General features: G+C 33.8%; 1 protein-coding gene and 1 long non-coding RNA gene across 18 annotated transcripts; both read right to left on the minus strand.

The window, feature by feature from the left end:
- Window positions 1-3,239: 3,239 nt before the first annotated feature.
- Window positions 3,240-9,522, minus strand: LOC112765468 (uncharacterized). Of its 17 annotated transcripts, XM_072222509.1 has the most exons (10): window positions 9,062-9,477; window positions 7,170-7,759; window positions 6,607-6,792; window positions 5,404-5,489; window positions 5,190-5,226; window positions 4,967-5,040; window positions 4,764-4,857; window positions 4,588-4,670; window positions 4,021-4,112; window positions 3,240-3,761 (listed from the first exon to the last, which is right to left on the minus strand). In XM_072222509.1, exons 4-10 carry the CDS (start codon window positions 5,476-5,478, stop codon window positions 3,725-3,727), a joined length of 492 nt encoding a protein of 163 aa, XP_072078610.1. In that variant the 5' UTR covers window positions 5,479-5,489; window positions 6,607-6,792; window positions 7,170-7,759; window positions 9,062-9,477; the 3' UTR covers window positions 3,240-3,724. The 17 variants fall into 17 exon arrangements, 11 of the variants coding, with proteins under 11 accessions (XP_072078610.1, XP_072078611.1, XP_072078612.1 ...); XM_072222510.1 differs by lacking the exon at window positions 7,170-7,759 and having other exon boundaries at window positions 9,062-9,522; XM_072222511.1 differs by lacking the exon at window positions 7,170-7,759 and having other exon boundaries at window positions 6,462-6,792; window positions 9,062-9,522.
- Window positions 9,523-17,693: 8,171 nt separating this feature from the next.
- LOC140180906 (uncharacterized) lies at window positions 17,694-21,137 on the minus strand. Its single transcript, XR_011875014.1, has 2 exons — window positions 20,887-21,137; window positions 17,694-18,342 (listed from the first exon to the last, which is right to left on the minus strand). It is a non-coding gene; the product is annotated as an uncharacterized lncRNA (long non-coding RNA).
- Between the last annotated feature and the right edge of the window lie 1,357 nt (window positions 21,138-22,494).

Genomic DNA, 22,494 nt, shown 5'->3' on the forward strand with positions numbered 1-22,494 from the left:
ATTCTAGCCAAAACATTATTCGAATTCAACCTAAAATTTATATCGAACTAGTATATATACCTGTATTCTACGAGATAATATACAAAAATATATAAAATAATTTATATACTTTTAAATTTTTTAAATAAAACATGCATCGTAATTTTTGTTATAAAAATTTTATAAAGTTAATTAAATTTAAAATTTAACAATTTTCAATATTTAAAATAATAAAATCAATGAGTAATAATTTTACTTATAATTGCTCATTAATAGTAATATATAATTTGTGATTAAATTAAAATATTTACATTAAAATATTATTTTTTTTATTTTTTTTAAATAATATTAATGGTTAAATTTTCAAATATTTTTTCATGACTCATTAGTAAATCTTTCAAACCTTCTTACTCTTATGAAGAACTATTTTTATTAAAATCTATCTAGAACTATTTTATATTCTAGTATCATATTCATTCTTAAAATTAAAGTAATATGACTAACATTGTTATTGGTTAAAATTTACTAATATATTTTATTTATTCTTGAGTTAAATTAGTTGTATTTGATTATTTATAGCTATAAATAATTTTATATTTTTCGTTATTTTAAACACTTACTAAAACTGCTAAAGATAAGATGAATACAAAATTAAATGTATAATATCTTGTCTTAATTCTTTTAAAATAATAAAAAAGATTTGTGTCTAAAATTTTGAATTGTCTTTACATAAAACAATAATTATTGTTATAGGTCTTTTCCACACAAAAAAAATCTTATGATACAACAGAAACAAGAATAGTATTAATTATTCAAAAATCGAAGTTGATTTGTTCGTCCAGTATAATCATTTTTTTTAAAAGACAAATCTTTATTATGTGTCAAAAAATCAAGATAAAATTATAATACTTTTAAAAATTATTAATCAAAATACATAAAAAAATTTAATGCAAATTAAAATAAAAATAATTCAATTATTCTAGTTAAATAAATAATTAATATAATTGATTAATTATAATTAATATAGTCAAACAAAATATTAAATAATTTAATATTTTTTTCAATCAAATAAAATAAATCAAAAAGATATTTTTTTAAAAATATATTACATTAAATATGTTATTAAAAAATTCAATTTTAATAAAATAGAAACTCAAGTGCAGTTAATTTTGTATAAACTTGATAACTAAGAGTTATCAGATAAAAATTTAATCAAATCAGTCAAATTATTTGACACCTCTCAATTATCAACTTTATATGAAGTTGACTGCACCGAAATTTTCACCTTTTAATAATATATAATAGATAAAAATAACAAACTCAAAATCAATAAAAAAAAATCCGGATTGGCTAGACCTAATCTTGATAACCTCTACTTCATAAATAAAAAAGGAGAAGATTGAGCAGAGACTAGAGAGGGAAGTGAATGGCGAAGGTGTAATATATAAGATGATGAGGGGTCACAAAGATAATAAGTATGTTATGTAGTTTGTATTTTGTTGGATCCTAATTTCCCTTGCTGAGTTGTATTGTATAATGTATAGTTTGGTGAGCAATGGTATTGGCTGGTCAGTGGCTGAAGTTGTCACGACTTATCTGCCTTTAAAGCCCCACCTGCCCCTCCTCTTAGTCTTTTAGCGCATTCCCATTCCAAAATGTCAAAATGCCACTATCGTGAGTATATGTGTCATCATATCATAGCATCAGTTGCCCTTTCTAGATGCCCATAACATTTTCTTTTCCTTCTATACATTGGTACCATACTCTATTGTGAAACACGGGTTGATTATTACATTTTAAACGTCGTACTAAGAGAATGTGTATTACATTTTATACTAAATAGATGTAATAATTTATGTTAATTAACATGTAGTATTTGAGATTATTTTAAAGAAAAAAGGATGTTCTATGTTGTTGGTTAAGGGACATTATCATGAAAAAAACCATTTTATCTTTATGAATTCTTAAAGTAGATAATATACTAATGTTCTTTATTTGGTGGGTGACTATGATTCGCACAAGATACTTTGAATAGTTCTCAGATAGAGTGTTATTGGTACAAGATCTTCAGATCCTTTTTGTTTAAATTATTATCATTTCTATTGAGAGTCTCTGTCTGCCAGGGAAGCAGTGGCGTGACTCTCTTCATGGAAATCTCTCCTTTTATATATGGACAATTTTATACTATTCACCAATTAAATTTCAAAAGTATATCAAATCAAACTAATATGGATAAGTATCTATTACAATAATTGTTTACAATTTCAATTGCATCTTCTTACTCAATTTTTTTTAGATTTTAAACTCTAAATTCTATTTTTTTATATTATATTTTTCTAAAAAAAATACACATTACGAAATGTATTTTCAATTTCACCATATTTTTCTGTTAATGTATGAGTATAGTTTTTTTTATGCCCTTATTGATAAGTTTATACATATATATATTCTGTTGTCTGGCCTGAAATGAACTTTCATGACAAAATCACATTTATGATTAAAAAAAATTCTCACCTCAGTTCATTATATCTATTGCTTAAAAAAAATTAAGCTCAATATATTAGTTTCATATTTTAATGTAATATTTATTAAACTATTTTAACTTTATCATGTCCATAACTTTAGGCACAACGAACAATGAAATATTAATACATTAGTTTTGTTAGTAAATAAAGATGTTTTACTAAACAATTTGTAACCAACTCTTGATTTGAAGTTTTCTAATGTGCAAAAAGCTATAATGATGATAGTAGATAACATAAATCGGATATTTTGGAGAATTAAATTGTTAGATTTGTTTGACAACATTTCAGAATATTTTACGCATCTATAGTTAAATGACATCTCATCCACCCTCATAAAAAATTGAAATAATACTACACATGTAAGTTTTTTTTATTAACCAAGTCTAATTAAATTAGTCTAATATAACAAAATCAGTTATAATTAGCATTATTTTAAATCTTATTGTTTAATTTAGTTAAACTTAGTTTATAAAAAGATTTGAATGTATAACATTATTCAAAAAATTGTGATACCTTTGACTGTTAAAGTATAAACAGAAGATAAAATTTAATTTAAGCATTACACATCCCTTTCCTAAAACTTTTCATAACATAATAACGGAAAAAACTAAAGGTTTATCCGAAAGAAAAAATAATTTATTAAAATTATAGTGACCTTCTGGACCTCAAATCAATAGTTTCTATTATTTAATGCTAGACCTACAACAAATATACTTCATCCTTGTTAATCCAATATGCCAGCAAATAGAAATGCCAAACAGTACGTTACAATAGTTATCCTTCAACAACCCCACCCTTTATTTATATGGAAATGACTTTGGAATTATGACAATGCATTTACTGGTGATAAGGATATTAGACCCAATGGGAATAATTCTTAATTTACAAAAGAACATAATGAGAGCGCCCTGAAATTTTTTCTTGGTTTGGTTGGCTTCAGGGTAGTTAAAAATGGGGTAATAATTTTTCATAGATAAGTCTAACTACGTAAAATTACAAAGTTCATATGTAAGAATTTCCATCCCATTATACATCCATAAGCATGTGAATTGAGGTCTTAGGCGGAAAAAGATGAAAGGAAACGGCTTGAAGAATAAAATTGATTCCACTTTACTCATCAAGGCATCCCCTTCTTTTCCTTTCCTTTCAAAATCTCAACTCTCACAATCAAGTAAATAGTCAATGAACGGTAGCTCAAATGGCATTTGTCCTCCCTCTCTTTATAGAGATCTCAAGTTCGAGCTTCTCCTAATGTAACTTGAACGCAAAAAAAAAAAAAAAAAAAAAAAAGAATTAAGTAAATTGATCACAAGGCTATAATTTGAATAAATGTTAATTTAACTTTAAACCGAACTGTGCATTGTAAAATAACTAAGTTATAAGCCAGAAAATAGCCTCATACAGGATAGTCTCACTGATATTGAATAGAAAACTCTAGTTCTTAGATAGATGTTTGTCTAGGAAAGCTTTAGCTAGATTACTGAAGCTTGCACTAACTTCTTCAGCCGCTGCATACCTCTTGATGGTATCAACAACTTCTGGCTTTAAAATTTCTTCCTTGTTAAATTCATTACAGATATAATAAAGTGCTCCAAGTGCATAATTTACCTAAATATCAAACGACAAACGGTAAATACTCGGTGATTCATCAAATTATAGTGTAAGAAAATTAAGAACGTAAAGGTCAATAAAGATACATGATTTACTCTCAGCAGTTACAAGGTGATTTTTCAGAGCGAGTTATTAGTAGGCAAGTTTAACAATTATAAAGGTATATACACTGTAGAGAATCTAACATGTTTTACTAAACCTCCTATGAAAAATTATTCGAAGTTATTTCTTCTGCTGGACAGAAGACATTAAAAGAACCTAAATTTAAAGATAGAGTAACAACTATGAATCATGCTCATATATAACATAAACTAGGGAAAAGATTGTTGTGTCAAAAACAAATTTAAGATTCTAACTCTACATGGTTTCACATTCCCTTTGACTAGTAGCATTCACAGGTTGAACTAAAGAGCCAAAACATAATCATGAGGTAGTAAAGCAACACAGTCAACAAGAAAGTTTTTATCCTTACAGTGTTCCTGACTGGGCTTGATAGACATTGAATGATAAGAGGTATGCCACCAAACTTACTTACAATTGCAACATTTGCCTGATCTAAAATAAATAAATTCAAAATGTTGTTACCATAAATAAAATTCTTTACAATAAAATTTTAGAAAACAAGAGAAAAACAACTAGCATTTTTACCAGCACAACAATTGCAGATGCCTCCAACACCAAACTCTACAAGTTTTTCATTGGGTTCAGTCATGCAGTCCAGGAAGAGTTCCAAAACATTAAGCTGCTCATGTATCAAATTGGGTAAAACAGAAGTTACAAATTGAACAACCCATGCTTTGGTACGAAAGAAAGTTACAAAGTACATCATATGCAATTCTTTGGCTCCATACTTGGCGCAAAAAGTTATAATTGTAAGGATCATATGCAAAGTTGGCCAAATTTGCCAAAATCCTCTCTTTTGTTTCTGTTAAGGGGGAAAAAGAATACAGAAAAGTTTCAGCAATCTAGAACTCTAGAACACAAATGTGTCTTTACAAATGCAGTTGAAAGAGTGTTTCAGACATTACTAAACTATTGAATGAACTTTTAAAAATAAAAGAAAAAAAAGTATACCTTCATCAGTTGTGTTCTGAAACTGAGTCACCAGTTCCTGAAACAAACATCATCTATCAACGAAAATACTAAACATAAAAAAAAAAAAAAACCAATGCAACAAAATTAAAATATTTGTATATGACTATCATTTGTTTTTGTTTTGCTGTTGTTGTTGCTGTTATAATAATGAAAGCAACAGAAGTCGAAAAGAAAAAGATGATGGGAGAAGCACCTGAAGGTATTGAAATCTAGGACTTCCATATTTCCCAGTTCGCTCTTGTTGTCTCTGTTCATTGGTAAATATCATGGTTTCCTCTTCTGCTCAATAACTATTTGTTAATACTAAGAATAACAAAGAAACAAATTTGTTTGCACTAAAAGTTGCTGATAGAAACAATAAGAGAAACACGGGAGGAAATGCCAACAAGAACGATACAAGCTTGGAAGGGCATTAAAAAGGAAAGATAGAGATAGTCTAAAGTAATTGCGATTACTTCTACATTAAGATTCCTGGCTAATTTTGATGATATGAGATTAGATTCGACCAAGAGAAGAAAAAGGAGATAAAAGCTAACACTTGATGGACAAAGAGATATGCATAGTGTATAAAAAGGTATTCAATAGCATTATTCAGAGGAATATATTTAGAGTACTGAAATAATAGCAAAACAATTGTAACATGGAAGAATGTAGGATTTACCAATTACCACCACACTCTAACATGGCCAAAAATTTATTACACCAAACACCCCAAGCCTATCATTAGTGTGCCAACTAAATCATTCTGGAAAACATCTGGAGAGAAACTTTTCATTGAATGGAAGTCAACGGAATGAGTATACTTGAGTTTAGCCCAATGGATAGAAAACAGAAATGGATAATAGCAAGGTTCTGAAAACCAAACCGGTCATCTAACTGATCTAGCTACTGGTTCACTGGTTTAACCGTAACCTAACTGGAATAACCATTTTACAAAAAATAATAAATAAAATATAAATAAACACACTAAAACATAATTATAGTCTAATATAAACTTTAAAATGTCATCCAAATTAAAAGTATTACATCAACCACAATGTTATAATCTCATTCAAATACAAACTCAAAAGTCAAATAACAATAACAATAACAAAGTCAAGAATATTTTATGTACTATGATAAAAAACAATAAATGAATGTTGAAACATTTCTTTACAGGTGACAATCCAGAGTCAAGGATAAACAAATATTCCTTCATGATTAAATAAAATGCTTATGAAGAACTTTTATATGACATCATTAGAAAGTTACCTCTTTGTATAACCTTTTGTTGTGCTTCCTAAAGAGCTATAGCCGAACAAAAACACATTTTTCCAACCATTTTTGTGCAATTAGCACAGCATAGAACAGGTGCCAATGAATTACAATTAAGACTAGTGTTAGTAGACAAATGTACCGTTTCTATAATGTTCTCTCCAACCTTGACTCCCCCAATTACATGTATAGACTCTTTAACAACAGCAGCAGCAAAATATTCCCTAGGATGATTCATTTGTTCCCCGGTTATCCATGCTTCGCACGAGGATCAAACACTTCAATGGTCAACACCATTGTGCTTCCATCAAAGCCACCAAGCGCATGCCTACGAGGTGAATGGATAAGTTCATAACGGTGCAAAATCAGTCACATAGGTTGTTACTAGGAAAGAAACTAGTGCAAGTCTTAATCTAAGAAATGCATAATTGGCAAAATTCATATGCTGAATTAACTAACTTAACAATCTAAGCACAATTAAGCCCAAAGCATAGTTTTAATTGACTTAATTGAACACAAAGAAAGCACAGCAGTGAGCAGCAGATCGCAAAAGAACACAGCACAGCAGCAAAGAAGACACAAACCAGAGTACAGCACACCATAGCAGCAATGAGCAGAGCTAATCAATAATCAATATAATTTGATAATTTCTGAAAAAAAAAACACAGAACAGCTGGCACTAGTAGTGAGCAGAGAAGCCATTACCTTCGATCTGAGCAGTCTGGGCAGAGTGCGAGGGAGAGCGGTTGAGCGCAACGGACAAAGGCGACCAGGCGACAAGCACAGGGACGGCGGCAGAAGCGCGGCTGAGCAGACGAAGACCAGATGCAGAAGCTGCGATTGGTGAATGAGGAGAGGGGTTGGAGACTTGGAGCACGACGACCAGACGATGACAGGAAGCTCCTGAGCGCGACGGACGGCGGCGAAACCGCAGCTGAGCAGACAAGACAATGACAGACGCTGAGCTCGAGGAAGAAGCTGTGACTGGTGAGACCGTGAGAGTGAACAGAGGTGGTGGTGGTGGTCCCAGTGTCCCAGTCCCAGTCCCTGCGGCAGTGGTGGAGGTTAGATGGCTGGGGTTTGTTTGAGGGCAAAACCAAAAAGCTCTGAACTTCCGGAGGAACGTGCGAGTCAGTGTGAGGAGAAGGGGCTGGGGCGCCGTGCAATTGGGCAGAAAGGAATCTGTTTTCTTTTTTAACTCCAAACGACACCATTTCATGGAAACCGGTTGGGTTTCGGTTCGATCCAGCCGATTTAGCGGTTCACAAATGAAATGTTTGCTTTGGTTGAATGGACTGCAGAAGTGTCCGATTTCCGGTCCATTTTTTCAGAACCATGAATAATAGAGTAAGATAATCGTTACTAGAAAGAATACTAAACAAACAAGAAGAAAACAAGACAAAATATTGCTGGGAAACAAAAGAAATAATTCCTCAAGTAATACTCTCTTAAATGGGAAAGATGAAAGTAACGGCTACAAATTTTTATTGAAGGTGGTTCAAGGTTTAGTGTCTTGGTCAAGGTTCTGAAAACTGAATCGGTCATCGAACCGTTCTAGTGACTGATTCACTGATTTATTAGTCTAACCGATTCAATAGTGGTTTAACCGAAATAACCATTTTATAATAAAATAATAAATAAAATATAAATAAACACACCAAGATTAACAAAAATAAACTATATTTAACTAAGATTAACAAAATTTTCAAACATAATTTTAACAAGATAAATTAACAGAGTTTTCAAATCAATTTTAACAAGTTCAACACAATGATTAATAGCAAAAAAAAGGCTAGCACTATCAACTCTCCAATTGCTCAATAACCTCCTTTCCTTCCCAACACCTTCAAAGTAATCTCTAGTTCATCCCACAATAAGTTATATCAATTAGAAATTATCAAACCACATTCATTTTGTATGCAAAAACAGTTTTAACATGGAAAGCTTCATTGCAAGAATGCAAGTTGGTGTGCAGGTCCTCGAACAGCAAATCAATACAAACATTCAAGAAAAAGAAAGATAACACAGCAACAACACAACAAAGAATCAAAGGAACATTTAAAACACAGCAACAACACAACACCTATAGGAACATTTAAAACAAAGCAACAAAGAAAGAAATATCTAAGAATCAGCATTGCTGAGAACAATAACTTGAACCTGTATGCTTAAAGAATCAAAGGCTAAGCTTCACTGGAAAAGTGAAGAACACCCAAAGGAAGGAAACTTCAATCACAGCTTAAACCAAAATTCACAATCCCTTTAAATTGAAGCAGCAAGCAACTTGAGAACTAAAGCAAGGTTAAGCAGTGAACTAAATCAGTCTAATTTTAACAAAGATTAACTGAACTAAATTAACTAATTATTCAATGATTCAATCCAAAACAAGAAAATAGTATAATACAGCACAGGAGCAGAGCTAATCAATGATTTAAATTTCAATCTGAGTAGCACTAACAGAATCCAAGAAAAAATCAATGTTCTAGCAGAATCTCAAAAAAATCATTGAATCAATGTTCTGAGCAAAGATAAAAAATCAGAACGAAAATTTTTAAAAAAATGAAGCCATTGCCTTCGTGAGCTCGAGGAAGACGCACCAATTGTTGAATGAGGAAGAAGCGTGGAGCCGCAGACGACCGGACGAAGACACGATGGTGTCTGAGCGCAACGGCGGCGTTGAGTGAGACCCTTGCGGCAGTGGGGGAGTAACCTAGGGTTTGTGTTTTGGGGGTGGGGCGCTGTATACCTGTATCTGAATGAGGAGGAGGAGGAGGAGAAGTGAGGAACCTGCGCGACAGAGGCTTCCACATTCGCACGGTGGCTGCGCGATGGAAGGTTGCGATGGCTGCGGCGCGATGGAGGGGAAGTGAGGGAGCATGCGGTGGCTGTTCGAAGTTCCGACGGCGGCGGTAGCAGGCGGTGGCTGGACGGACGACCAGGAGCTCGAAGAGAGGAGCCCTGGACTGAGTGTGAAAGAGGCAGTGAGGCACTGAGGAGGCAGATGCGCGTTCTGGATCTGGACGATGGAGTTTGGGTAGGGTTAGTCAGTGTGCAGCACAATGAAACGACAGCCATTAGTTCCTTTTTCAAAAAACCGGCCGGGTTACGATTCGGTTCGACCGATCGGTTCCCGGCCGGTTTGACGGTTTAATTGCGGTTTTTGAAATTAGCGGTTTTAACATTTGTCCGAGTTGTTTTTTGTAGCGGTTCACAGTTTAACCGGTTCGATCGGCCAATCCGAACCGATTTTCAGAACATTGGTCTTGGTTAGATATGGTAGTATTTGGTTAGTGGGCGTATTCTGTTTGATTATTGATATACACAATTTTAAAGGATATGTTGGTACACAGATTAACACAAATTATATGTATTTTTAGTATACTTCTAATAAGTTGAGACACAAAAATTAATATAGAGACACTGATTATTTTGACAATTTTATTCTTGTTTTATTTCTATATTTTTATTTTTGTCCTCTCCTCTCATCCATTTTCAGATCTTTTCATCTCTTTTTTCCTCTCTTCTCCTCTCTATTTCAACTTCCGTCTCTTCTCTCTTCATGGGCAACCAAGCAGAATCTCTTTCCCCTCTCTTCTCCTCGCCATTTCAACTTCTACTTCTTCTCTCTTCATGACCAACCAACCTCCTCTACTGAAGTGCCTCTGCCACTGTCACCGTCTCCCTTCCTCCTCATACTCTCTAGATTGCGTCCCTGTCTTCTTCCTTCTTCCAAATCTCCAGATATGTGACTTGTGTCTCTGTCATGTCGCAGTCGAGGCTCTATCATCAATCCATTGTGTCTTTATCTTTATCTCTGTTCATCCTTCTATTTGTCCCTTTTTGGATTTTTTTCCTAAAATAAAGTTCTATTTTTTCTTTGTTTTTTTATTATTAATTTGTGCTATTTTTAGAAAAAAAAAGTATAATATGAATGCTATGGATAGTTTCTTTCCGTTGGCTTCTACACCGTTGAAATATCTCATCCTCCAATTCATTTTTTAATTTCTCAGCTGCAAAACTACGATATTCCATTTGTTCATCGTCGCTTCAACAACTTAAAATTGACACAAGAAATTCAAAATGGAAATCATGTCAATTAATTACTTGCTATTTAATTAGAAAGATATGTATTAAATTTGTTGTTGAAATTACTAGAATTTTTTTATTTGGATAATTTTTTGTTATGAATAGAAATGGAAAAAAAAGAATCAGTGTAGCGGTTGATGAAAAAATATAGATAGTGGTGATGGTGGTAAAGGTAGATGATGAGAGTATTATTGACTTTTTAAAATTTTATGTGTTTTATGTATGTTCTTTATCAAACATAAAACATGTATACATGTATTTTGTGTCTATGTCTATATAGTCTATGTCTTTGTGTCCATGTCTCATGCTACACACTAAACAAACGGAGCCTATGATATGGCTACTGTTAGTGTGGAAGATACGCGTGAGTTGCGTCGTAATTCCAGCCATGCAGAAGTCATTGATTTTTAGCCTGAAGATGGTACACCTATCACCATGCAATGTGAGCCAAGCTCCACGCAAGCCCAAGTCAATGGTTCTTCTTCAAAGATGGCCCAAAAAAAAGATTATGAGGCTAGGGGAGGGTAAAAATTTGCAGGGGATGAAAAAGAATGCTCCAGTTAGAATTTGACCTATTTTACCAAAAAAGGCTTCAAGGCCAAACAAAAATTGTAAGAGAAAATCCCCCAAATTGTGGAATCCATGGCCGAGCCCCTTCTAAAGAAATCCTCTTCGTCGAGGAACCCGCACACTGCTGTAATTGAGTTGGCGATACTGAGAGTATGAGAGAGATAGAGCGCCAGCAACGAGAGGGATTTGAGAAGGCTAAGGAGTTGGATAGCCTTCTCGATACCCATGTTGTTGTGAACTCTTTTTGAATCAACTTCCTCCTTCCTCTTCAATGGTGGCGACATCAAAAGGGAAGATGATAAAAGAAGACCCGCCAGATAAGAATAAGTCTTTTATGTTAAAGGAGGAGCCATCTTCGAATGAGAGAATAGAGCATGTCTTTGTAGCTGCATCCTCGTCAGTGGATCAGGGTGATGTTGGACCATCTGCTTAAGAGGTATTTGATCTTTACAATCTCCTTTGATGCGGTTGTTATTACGAATATTATTGTGTAGAACTGCCGTCTGGGTTGTAGGGGTTTTGCCAATCTCATTAGAAATCTTAGTAGAGATTATGATGTTTAGTTTGTGATCCTTCTTGAAACACATATTAGTAGTGAACGTGGTAAGAAGATTAGAGACAGAATAGGGATTGATAGTTGTTGTGTTGAGGAAGTTAGAGACCAGTCAGAGGACATTTGGTGCATGTGGAACGCTGATTTCTGGAAGTGTCATTTTGAAAACTTTTCAACTGAGTCATTTAAAGGTGGAAGGTAAAAAATCCATCGTTTTGACTTCTTACAACCATTTATGGTAGCCCTAATTGGCTTTACTGCAAAACTCTCTAAGATAATTTGTAGGATTTGAACAATTATGTTAATTTACCCTAGTGTACGATTGGTGATTTTAACACCATTCTTCACGATCATGAGAGGAGAGGGGGTCTTGGGAATGGTCAGTATGCTGCGTGTCTGGATTTTCCATCTTGTGTTCAGGATTGCAGTCTTATTGATCTAAGCTATTCTGGCTCCCTGTTTACTTAGAAGAGAGGTACTTTAATGGAACGGTTGGATAGAGTTGTTGGTAACATCGATTGGCAGATCAAGTTTCCCGAAGCCTGCATCAAGCACTTACCTCCTTTGGAATCTGACCATACTTCTTTGTGCTTACAGCTTGATCTGGGCCTAATAGAAGACGTTGACCTTTCAGGTTTCTGGCTTCTTGGTTCCTACATCCTGATTTCAAACGTATGGCTGCCAGCAATTGGAATTACACGAGTTCTTTGATGGATTATATCAATAATTTTCAAAATTCTCTGAAAGATTAGAATGCCAATGTTTTTAAAGGATATTCGTAAGAGAAAGTCTAAGATTCTGTGAAGATAGCAAGGTATTTCGAATAGTCTTAATGTAGGGAGCAACAACTTTTTGGAGAATCTTCAGAAAGATTTATAGGCTGAATATGAAGAATTATGGGATAGGAAGAGCTTTTATGGTTTCAAAAATCTAGGTGTAAGTGCCTCGAGTTTAGTGACCGAAATACAAAGTTCTTTCACGGAGCAATGATGGCTAGAAGAAGAAGGGATATAATCATATCTCTTTAAGATAATGAGGGTAATTGGGTAACGGATATAGGGAGATGCTTGAGTCTATGGCTAACTCCTTTTATTCTAACCTATATACAGATGACTTACCGTACTCTCCTTTCATTCTTCAAGGTGCTTTTCCCGTATTAAGCAACGAAGATCAAGAATATATTGGTAGAATAATGCTGCCGATGGAAATAAAAGAAGCCTTGTTCAGTATGGGGTCTGAAGGCGCTGGGTAATGATGGGTTTCAAGCTACTTTCTACCAAAGTAACTCGGAAATGGTGGGTAATGACCTTTGCGACCTTGTAGAGAAAGTGTTTCATAATCCTCAGGTGGTTGAGAAGATTAATGAGATGCTTATTACTCTCATCCTGAAAGTTGAGCCTGTCTCTAATTTGAGCCAGATGAAACCGATCAGCCTCTGTAACATCTCCTACAAAGTCATAACCAAGCTTCTTTCCAGAAGAATTTCTAGAGTTATGGAGCATTTAGTGAAGCCAACTCAATCGAGTTTTGTTCCTGGAAGGCAGACTTCGGATAACGTCATCATCACTCAGGAGGTTATCCACTCTATAAGATAGAAAAAAGGGTTGAAAGGATGGATGGCTATCAAGATCGACTTGGAGAAGGCTTATGACAGGATTAAATGGAGCTTTATAGAAGATAATGTCCAAGACATTAGGTTTCCTCAGCATATCATCGTGCTGGTTTGCACATTCATCTCTACTACTAAGTTCAGAGTTCTTTGGAATAGCAAGGATTTACAAAGTTTTAATCCCTCAAGGGGTATCCGGCAAGGATTTACCCTATATTTTCGTTTTGTGCATGGAGTGGCTCTCTTAGTTTATAAGCATGGTCGTGGACCTGCACTTCTCGAAACCAATCTGTCTTAGCTGGGATAGACTTAAATTTTCTCATCTATGCTTTGTGGATGATCTTATCTTTTTTGCGGAAAAAAGCATGGAGCAAGCGAATGTGATCAAGAAAGTTTTGGAGGCCTTCTGTACTAGTTCTGGTCAGAAAATCAATAATGTGAAGACCCACATCTACTTCTCGAACAATGTGGGGAACAATGTCCGAAAGGAGATTAGTGAAGCGCTTTAGTTTACAAGAACTAATGATCTGGAAAAATATCTAGGGATTCTTCTTTTTCATTCTAAAGTGAACAAGGGCTCTTATAATGGTATTATTAGCAAGATGAGCACCAAACAAAACAATTGGAAGGCAAACACGCTATCCTTGGCAGAAAGATCAACCCTGGTAAAATTTGTTCTTACTTCCATTCCAGCTTATACTATGCAAACTACTATTCTTCCTGTTGCTACTTGTAATGCTATTGATTCTAACTGCAAGAATTTTCTCTGGAGAAACACCGAGCATAGCAAGTGGACCCATTTTGTGAGCTGGCAGAGGCTAAAAAACCCCAAGATTTTTGGAGGGCTTGGAATTCATTATGCTAGAGAGTTAAACCAAGATTTTATGATGAAAATGGGCTGGAGTTTAGTAGAGAAAAATAATAGTTTATGGGTCAAAGTTCTCATCAAAATACAGGTGTGGGAATGATATTATCCCCGATGTTAGGAAAAGGAATAAAGACTCCAACCTTTGGAAAGGTGTTTGTCTAGCTTGGAAGGATGTAGATTACAATACCATTTGGAGAATTAGCAATGGTTCCAAATTTAATTTTTGGGATCATAACTGGATTCTTAAGTTGGGTCGTATGAGCAATCATGTCACTCAGGTAAATATGTCTAGTGGGTATAACGCCTTTCCTAATGATTTTCTTTCGGTTTTAGGTTCGTGGAATGAAAGGAAATTGAGGGAGTGCTTGCTTGATAGTATTGTGAAAAGAATCATGGCTATGGTGCTTCCTTCACTGTGGAAAAAAGATGATCAGATTGCTTGGAGCTTGTCAAGTGATGGATCCTTCAACCCTAAATCTGCTTGTTTATCTCTATGCAACGACATTCCCCTACTAATCCGATTTTCAAAACTATTTGGAATTAGAGAGGTCCAGAACGGGTGAGATATTTTCTGTGGCTTGTTGCCAATGAAGCTATTCTCACTAATAACACAAGAAGAAGAAAACATATGATCATTGACCCTATGTGCCCCAGATGCAATGTCAAAGTTGAGACTACTATACATGTCTTGCGGGATCGTATTTTCACAAAACAGGTTTGGAGGAAACTCGTTCACCAGAATATCTCCCAATCCTTCTATGATGTGAATAGTCATGAGTGGCTGTTTTTTAATATTGAAAAAAAAAGGATTGGTTAAATATTTTTGGGGTGGCTGTTTCTACTCTCTGGTATTTAAGGAATATGTTAATTTTTCAAGAGAACATAAGTCTTGTGAGCCTGTGATTCTTAGCATTCAGGCACGAACAAGGGAGAATCAATTACTTCTTCCTAAGGTGAAAGGTCTTAAAAATCCTATTTCCAACAATGAGAATATGATTTGCTGGAGAGCTCCTCAAGAACCATTCATCAAAATTAATGTGGATGGGTCCTTTTTATGCTCACAATAACAATGCGGCATGTGGTGGGATTTTCAGAGATTCCCTGGGTAGATTCTTGAAGGGCTTTTCTTGCAATATTGGCAGCTGCTCGATTATGCATGCCGAATTATAGGGTATTTATCAAGGGATTGCAAATTGCGATGGCTAATGATATGAAGAATATCATTGTAGAATCGGACTCCAAGATGGCAATCAACATGGTTAAGGGAGGGTGCCATGGCCTCCATCCATGCTTCCCTCTGGTCTAGGATATTCACATTCTCTCGCGGCGACTCGAAGAAGTTAGATGGTGCCACAACCTGCGGGAAGCAAACATCGTAGCGGATCATCTTGCAAAAAACGGCCAAGATTTGCCTTTGGGATTACATATCTTTGATGCCCCTCCTCCTGATACGTGTGATGCCATTTCTCTAGATAGTTTTGGTATTTTTCAGGCTGAGAGGCTCCTGTTAAAACTTGTTAGCTTGGTTTTTCTTTTCTTTTCGGTTGGGGTCCTTGACTCCCTTCTTTTCACAAAAAAATATAAGTATTGATGTGATGAATTGTGAATGTCTTTAAGACATCTTTAACACCATAATCATAGTCTATAAAACAAAGTCTTAAAATACAACTTCCAATCTAAAAAAAAAAGCATAAAATAAAATCTTTAACATCAAATATTTTTCCTTTGCCAAAGTATAACTTCCAAAAAATAACTCCATGTTCTCTATTAAAACAACACAATACATAAATATGTTAACATACATTATAAATAAGAATACCCTATGTTAAATAAAAATTTGGCATAAAAGAAATTACCTAAACTCATAAATTTTCCATATCCATCTCATAGTCCCAATGACTTAGAATTTTCTACCCTAATTTATTTATATTATATCAATCAACAATTCACAAGAGTTAAATTTGACGTGAAATTGCACTTTAATAACAGATAAAAACTTGAATTATTAATACTTTCATCCGAAGAGTATATCCAATGCTGAATACAAATTAATGCCTCAACAAGTTCATAATGCAATTTATTGTGATGTGGATTTATAATTTGACCACCAGTACTAAAAGCGGACTCTAAGACATCGGTAGAAATTGAAATGGCAAAAAAATCTCTTGCAAATTTTTGTAAAGTTGGATATTTCACTCCAATATTTTTTCAGTAGCCTAAAATATTTCACTCCAATATTTTTCAGTAGCCAAATTTATTTTATCTACTATAACAGTCTCTTCCAAATAGAAATTCAATTTAATTTTTGTAGCACAGTTTTCAGATATATCTTTTACAAATTACCAGTAGATAGAACTAAATTTTGCTTTCTTTTACCCTTCATCATCTCCAGCATTCAAAATAGAAGCTGAACCATCAACATTATTTTGAGCTCTTTTTCTAACCCTAGTCTTTTGTTAATATTCGGATACTAATTCTTCCATTATTTTCTTGACCTTCCTCAATTCATTTTCATTTTGAAATCCATATATTTTAGGAAAAAAAACTTGAACAGTTTCATCTTATATCTAGGGTCTAAAATAGCTCCCACAGTCATGATTTCATTATTTTGATCCCAATATTTTTGAAACTTACTAATTATATTTGTTGCCATTCTATGAATCATGTCATTAGGACTATACATCCACTCATTCAATGTCAATATCATTTAATACACCTTGAAACAAATATAAATTTATGGTTGGATATAAAGTGCTAAAGAACAATTCAGTCACACTATAAAAGACTTTCAATTTTTCAACAAGTTCAGTTGTCATTTCCTATTCATCATCAGATATTACACATTTATCTAGAGATTCATGTTGTTTTAAATGCTAAAAAATTTCTCTATATGGCAATGCAGAATCAAGCATTAGATAAGTTGAATTCCATCTAGTTCTACAATCAAGTGTAAGCTTTCTCCTATAACTAATATTCAATTGCTTATAAGTCTCTTTAAATTTTTCTTCCCTCTTCTGTGTTGCAACAAAAAAGAAACACTTTCTAATTTTTTTTAAATGGAAACATATATTGCATTCATGCTATCCTTCACAATCAAATTAAAAATATGAGCACAACAATGCATGTGAAAAAATTCCCCTCTCTTAACAAAGTTAGATGGTGAAATTTTATCAGGTATGAGACCAATTATGGAATCATTTGTAATACAATTATCAATCGTTAAAGTTGACAATTTTCTATCTATATTCCAATCATAGAAAAAATTCACCAAAATATCACTAAGAACCTCAGTAGTATGGGGCACAGGCACGTATGCAAACCTAAAGTAATGTAAATATAAGAAACAATCATGACATTGCAACTCAAATATACAAAGATACTAAAAGCAGTTAAGCACAAATAAATCAAAATAATACCTCACAAGCCAACTCTACAAGTTCCAATAATCATCAATAAAGTGACTTGTAATTAACATATAACCTTTGTTTTGAGAGTCAGCACTCCATAGTCCACATATCAGTAGTTATAACAATGCAGTTCGAATTGTTTTCCAACAATTTCATATATAACATTAGACTTTTTAGCTTCATACATCTTCGTGATATCACTTTTCAATGTATTTCTTATATAAAATTTGAATAAAAGTTGAGTTTCAGCCATAAACTCGTAAAAACTCTTTTGCTCAACAAATGTTACAGGGTGATTATTCCTAATAACCCATCCTATAAGTGCTTATCGTGATGCCTCTTGAGTAAATGTGAAGTTTTCAATCAAAAGTGAATCCATTGGCTTTTCCGTTCCCGTTGAACCTAATTATTGTTGCACTGTTTTTAATATTGATTGCTTTGTCCCCTTGACAATACAAATTGAACAAATTCTAATGTGATCATGCAAATGCTTAGTTCCTTGCTTCGTGTCACCTCCAAGCTGTCGTTCGCAATATTTACATATTGCCTTCCACTTTTCATCTATTTGCTCCCTCCTAAAATGCTACCAAGTATCGGAAGTTAATCCTTTTTTAATAGGGTTGCTTTGCACGCTTTGATTGACTTGTTGTCATTCTTCTTGTATTTTTTCTTGTCCTCCTTCTTGTGTTTCTTCAACATTTACTTCAATTACTTGACCCTTGTCACCTTATGTTGGTTCTGAATAATCATTGTTTTTCATATGAGTGGAGTTGTAACTATCCATCCTATACAAAAACAAAAACAATAAGTGAAATCCAAGCTAAGGCATAATTATTGCATAAATAATATTCTACATATAACACCTACAACAAATTGTTCGACTTACAATGGATAACACATACAGATCAATCTGCATACCTGCATAGTTCAACCTACAATGGCTAACACCTATACAAATCAGATTAATCTTGGATAAACCCTAAAAATAGTTCAACCTACGATGGATAACACCTACACCAAATCAGAGAAACTGATAACACTACACCAAATTAGATTAATCTTGGATAAATTCTAAAAATAGTTCAAACTACAATGGATAATACCTACACCAAATCAGATTAATCTTGGATAAACCCTAAGTGCAAGAGATTATGGAAAGGAAAAGAGTATCAAACTTGAAGTCAAGTGAAAGTGGAGGAGGAGGAGGAGGACAGACAACTGGCGACTGCGATGAGGAGATGTAACGGTAACTTCTTTCGACGAGTTGGGGGATGCAACGAAGACTTATTTTGACGAGTGGCGAGGTAAAGAAACGACCCAGTGCAGGAGAGAGAACGGCTCAAGGAGAGAGAATAGCATGGGAAGAAAGAACATAGCGTGCTCAGTGATGGTGCGGTGAGGACGACGGTGATGCGTGAGCATCTTATACCCTTTTTCTTATCATTTCTAATTATTTTTAGTTAGATTTTATTTAGTTTTACTTGATTTCAGTTTAAAAATCCTCTTTGGATACCACTTTGAGTTGTTTTAGTATTTTTATAATTTCAGGTGAAATTCAGAGCAATTTGGTAGAGTTTGGAGCTAAAACAGAAAAGTTGGCATATGCGTTTAGCGCCAGCAGCATGCACGATGTTACTCCCTCTAGGGCGCTAAACGCCCAATATGGCGTTTAGCACCAGCAAGCTTGGTTCGAATGTGAAAGGCCCACTCTTGGAGCATCTCTAGTGGATTTAGCATTTATTATTAATTATATTTTTATTGTCCTTTTGTAATTTTTATTTACAAACAATATCTTTTAGTTTTAGGATTTATTATTTTATTTTATTTTATTTTCCGAATCAAATTAGGTTAGATATAAAAGCGAAAAGATTCACCCTTGAGAGAGGATTCGGATCTTCGCTCTTCCGTACTTTTTAGAACCCTAGTTTTTCTCTGTAAGTCATGAGCCACTAAACCTCTTTGGTTAAGGTTAGGAGCCCTGTTTATTTCTATGGATTAAGACTATTGCTTTTCTATTTTAATTAATGTATTGATTCAGTTTCAAGGATTATTTTCATTCTTAATCTTATGAATCTGGGTGGAATAAAAGTATGACCCTTATTCTACATGTGTTCTTGTGATTCTTGATAGAGCTATCTCGCTTGAACAACAGCTTGAAAACAAATTCTTTCTAAATTGCTAATTACATGAACTAATTGGGATATGTGACATATAATCATGTTAGCTTTGGGAAATTATGATTTTTGTGGCTATAAACTAGTGTTGAATTTAACCCTCTAATCGAAATTAAGTGACCATGACAGTGGCGGTTAATGAAGGTTAGAGGAGACTAAATCACTAAGACATTAGGATTTAGTCATTTACAGTTTGCCATGAAATTAATCTTGCATGATTAAAATGGTTAGTAAGAAAACTTAATCTGAAAAATTAAACATCTCTGAAGCCTTAACTGTTTTCTGTCGCTGTTTTTACACCAAACCTGTTATTTGCTTTCTTTACTCTCTTATTTACTGTTTGATGTAAATTTCAACCACCAAAACCCTTTTTGTTAGCCTAACTAAGCCAATTGGATAACCATTGTTGCTCAGTCCGACAATTTTCGTGGGATTGACCTTCACTCATCTGAGATATTACTTGGATGACCCGGTGCACTTGCCGGTTAAGTTGTGGATAATCCTAAATTTCGCACCAGATGACATGGTGAGAAGGGAGAGTGACGAGGGAGTGGGTGGCTAGTTGCAGAGAGGATGGAGAGAACAGTGAAGGGATAGTGGCAAGGGCTAAGGGGTGAGGCGCGACACTAGTGAGTGAGAAAGGATATTATGGTTTCTCACTTTCTCTCTATATATATGAGATGTGAAATTACTAAAAAACCAAAACAAGAAATAAATTATTTGGGGTAATTAAGTCATTTTTGAATTCAGAGATTGGCGAGGATGGGGCGGGAATCTCCGCTCGGGTCTCCGCTTCTACCTCAAGAAAATTTTGTCCATCGTCCCTATCCCCGCGAAAAAAAATTTTCACAATCGTGGCCCATTCAAGGCAGTCTCTATGGGAATTTTCACGTCTCGAAAGTATTTGTCATCCCTGAGTGCAACCATAAGCACATATTTATAAAATAAAAAATAAAATACTCTCTTTAATGAATATTTTACTTTTTCCTAAAAAGGGTAACAGAATAATGATTGCAAGCAAGCAAGCAAATAGCATCAAACACAACTTAGAAAAAAAAGAAACACGAAAGCAAGTAATGAGAGAGCAAAAAAGGAGCATGATTGTAGGAAGCAAAAGCCATAAAACGAAAAGAGAGTACACCAGAGAAGAAAGACCTGGTGGATTGAAGGATACATTGAACTTGTGTAAACAAGGCACTCAAGAAGGTCATAGACATTGGTTGTGGTGGGCCCATTATTGTACAACTTTGAGATCGAAAAAAAATGATGATGTGTATGGTCATCTTCCTCCATCATAATCAATTGGATGAGGAAATCACGAGAAGAATAGGAGATTCGAACAATGATAGACTTGAGGGTGGTGACTGGGGAGGAGACAGAGGGGAGAGGGGAATCAAATGTTGCGTTTTGGGTATTCTCCAAAACGACTCGGTTTTAAAACCTAAGCCTAGGGATAAATTTGTCTTGTTTGCACACATGGACAACTGACTGCCACATGTCCTACTCTATATCTCCATGTCAGCATTTTTTATTTGTCATTGACGGAAAAACAAAGTCAGGGACTAATTTGTCTGCCATAGTTAAATTTGAAAGAGTTTTTTGTGTATTTCAAAAGTTGAGGGACTAAAGTGTCCAATCTTAAAAATTTCAAGAACTAATTTGAATAATTACTAAAAAAATTTCAATATAAAAAATAAAGTTTTCAACAAAAAATAAAAAATAAAAAAGATTTAACTAATTTGCAACATAAAGACATATTTTTTAAATATAATAATAAATTTTTTTTAATATTTTGATATATTCAATGCATTGACAACTTAAAAAAAATATTTTTTACAGTAATTTTATAAAATATTTTTTTAGGTTTAATTATTTTATTGGTCCCTATAGTTTCACGAAATTTTTAATTAGGTCACTGTACTTTTTTTTTTCTTTTAATTGAGTCTTTGTACCAAAATTGTTTTTAGTTAGGTCTCTATATTTTTTTCCTTTTATTTGGGTCATTGTACCAATTTTTTTTTTAGTTGAGTCCTTATAAAATTAAGCCAATTATTGCTAAGAAGGACCTAATTAAAAAAAATTAGCATAAAGATCCAATATAATTAAAATTTTTTTTAATAATATTCTTAACCAATACCCTCAAGTAATAAGTTAGCATTTGTTTCGGGGTCACACACGTCAAAAGGCACACGATTAAGAAAGGTTAAACAATGTCAGCACCTAGTAGTTATTACCACACAGAATGTGTTTTAACTTTTAAAGCACAATGATAAGAGATAAGAAAGATGGCCGTGCCAAACAAGAAAGTGAGAAAGTGACTTTACATTTTGCATTTGCAATGCCAAAGTCACATGTTTGTGATTGTTGGTCAATACTGTCACTATGAAATCCATAAAGTATAGAAAACTTTCCAAGAAGGTTCACTTCACTTGAAGCCCCAATCAGAGACATGTAGGTCCGTTATTCCAATATTAGTTTGGAAGTAATAACAAATACTAATAATTCAAACAAAAAAGTAAAGCAAAACATTTTATCTAGGTGCTCATTATTTTTTAACAAAGTGGTACTCAGAGTTTTAATTGTTTATTTTTGTGCGATTAAATGGACAAAAATATTTAAGGGTCAAATATAGTCAAATTAAAAAAAATTACTTGAATTGAAAAACCTTTATAAAAGATATGCTATACAACAACGACTTGTATGATCTTATACAAGGGAATAAATCTAAAGGTACCAAATCTGATACTTAATGGAAGAAGTTAA

This window comes from Arachis hypogaea, chromosome 17, assembly GCF_003086295.3.
Source record: "Arachis hypogaea cultivar Tifrunner chromosome 17, arahy.Tifrunner.gnm2.J5K5, whole genome shotgun sequence".
Taxonomy (NCBI): domain Eukaryota; kingdom Viridiplantae; phylum Streptophyta; class Magnoliopsida; order Fabales; family Fabaceae; genus Arachis; species Arachis hypogaea.

Coding starts and splice junctions, on each gene's coding strand:
- LOC112765468 (XM_072222503.1), bottom strand. Junction 4,671..4,763: donor CATCTGCAATTGTTGTGCTG/GTAAAAATGCTA, acceptor TATTTATTTTAG/ATCAGGCAAATGTTGCAATT. Junction 4,113..4,587: donor CAAGCCCAGTCAGGAACACT/GTAAGGATAAAA, acceptor TTTGATATTTAG/GTAAATTATGCACTTGGAGC.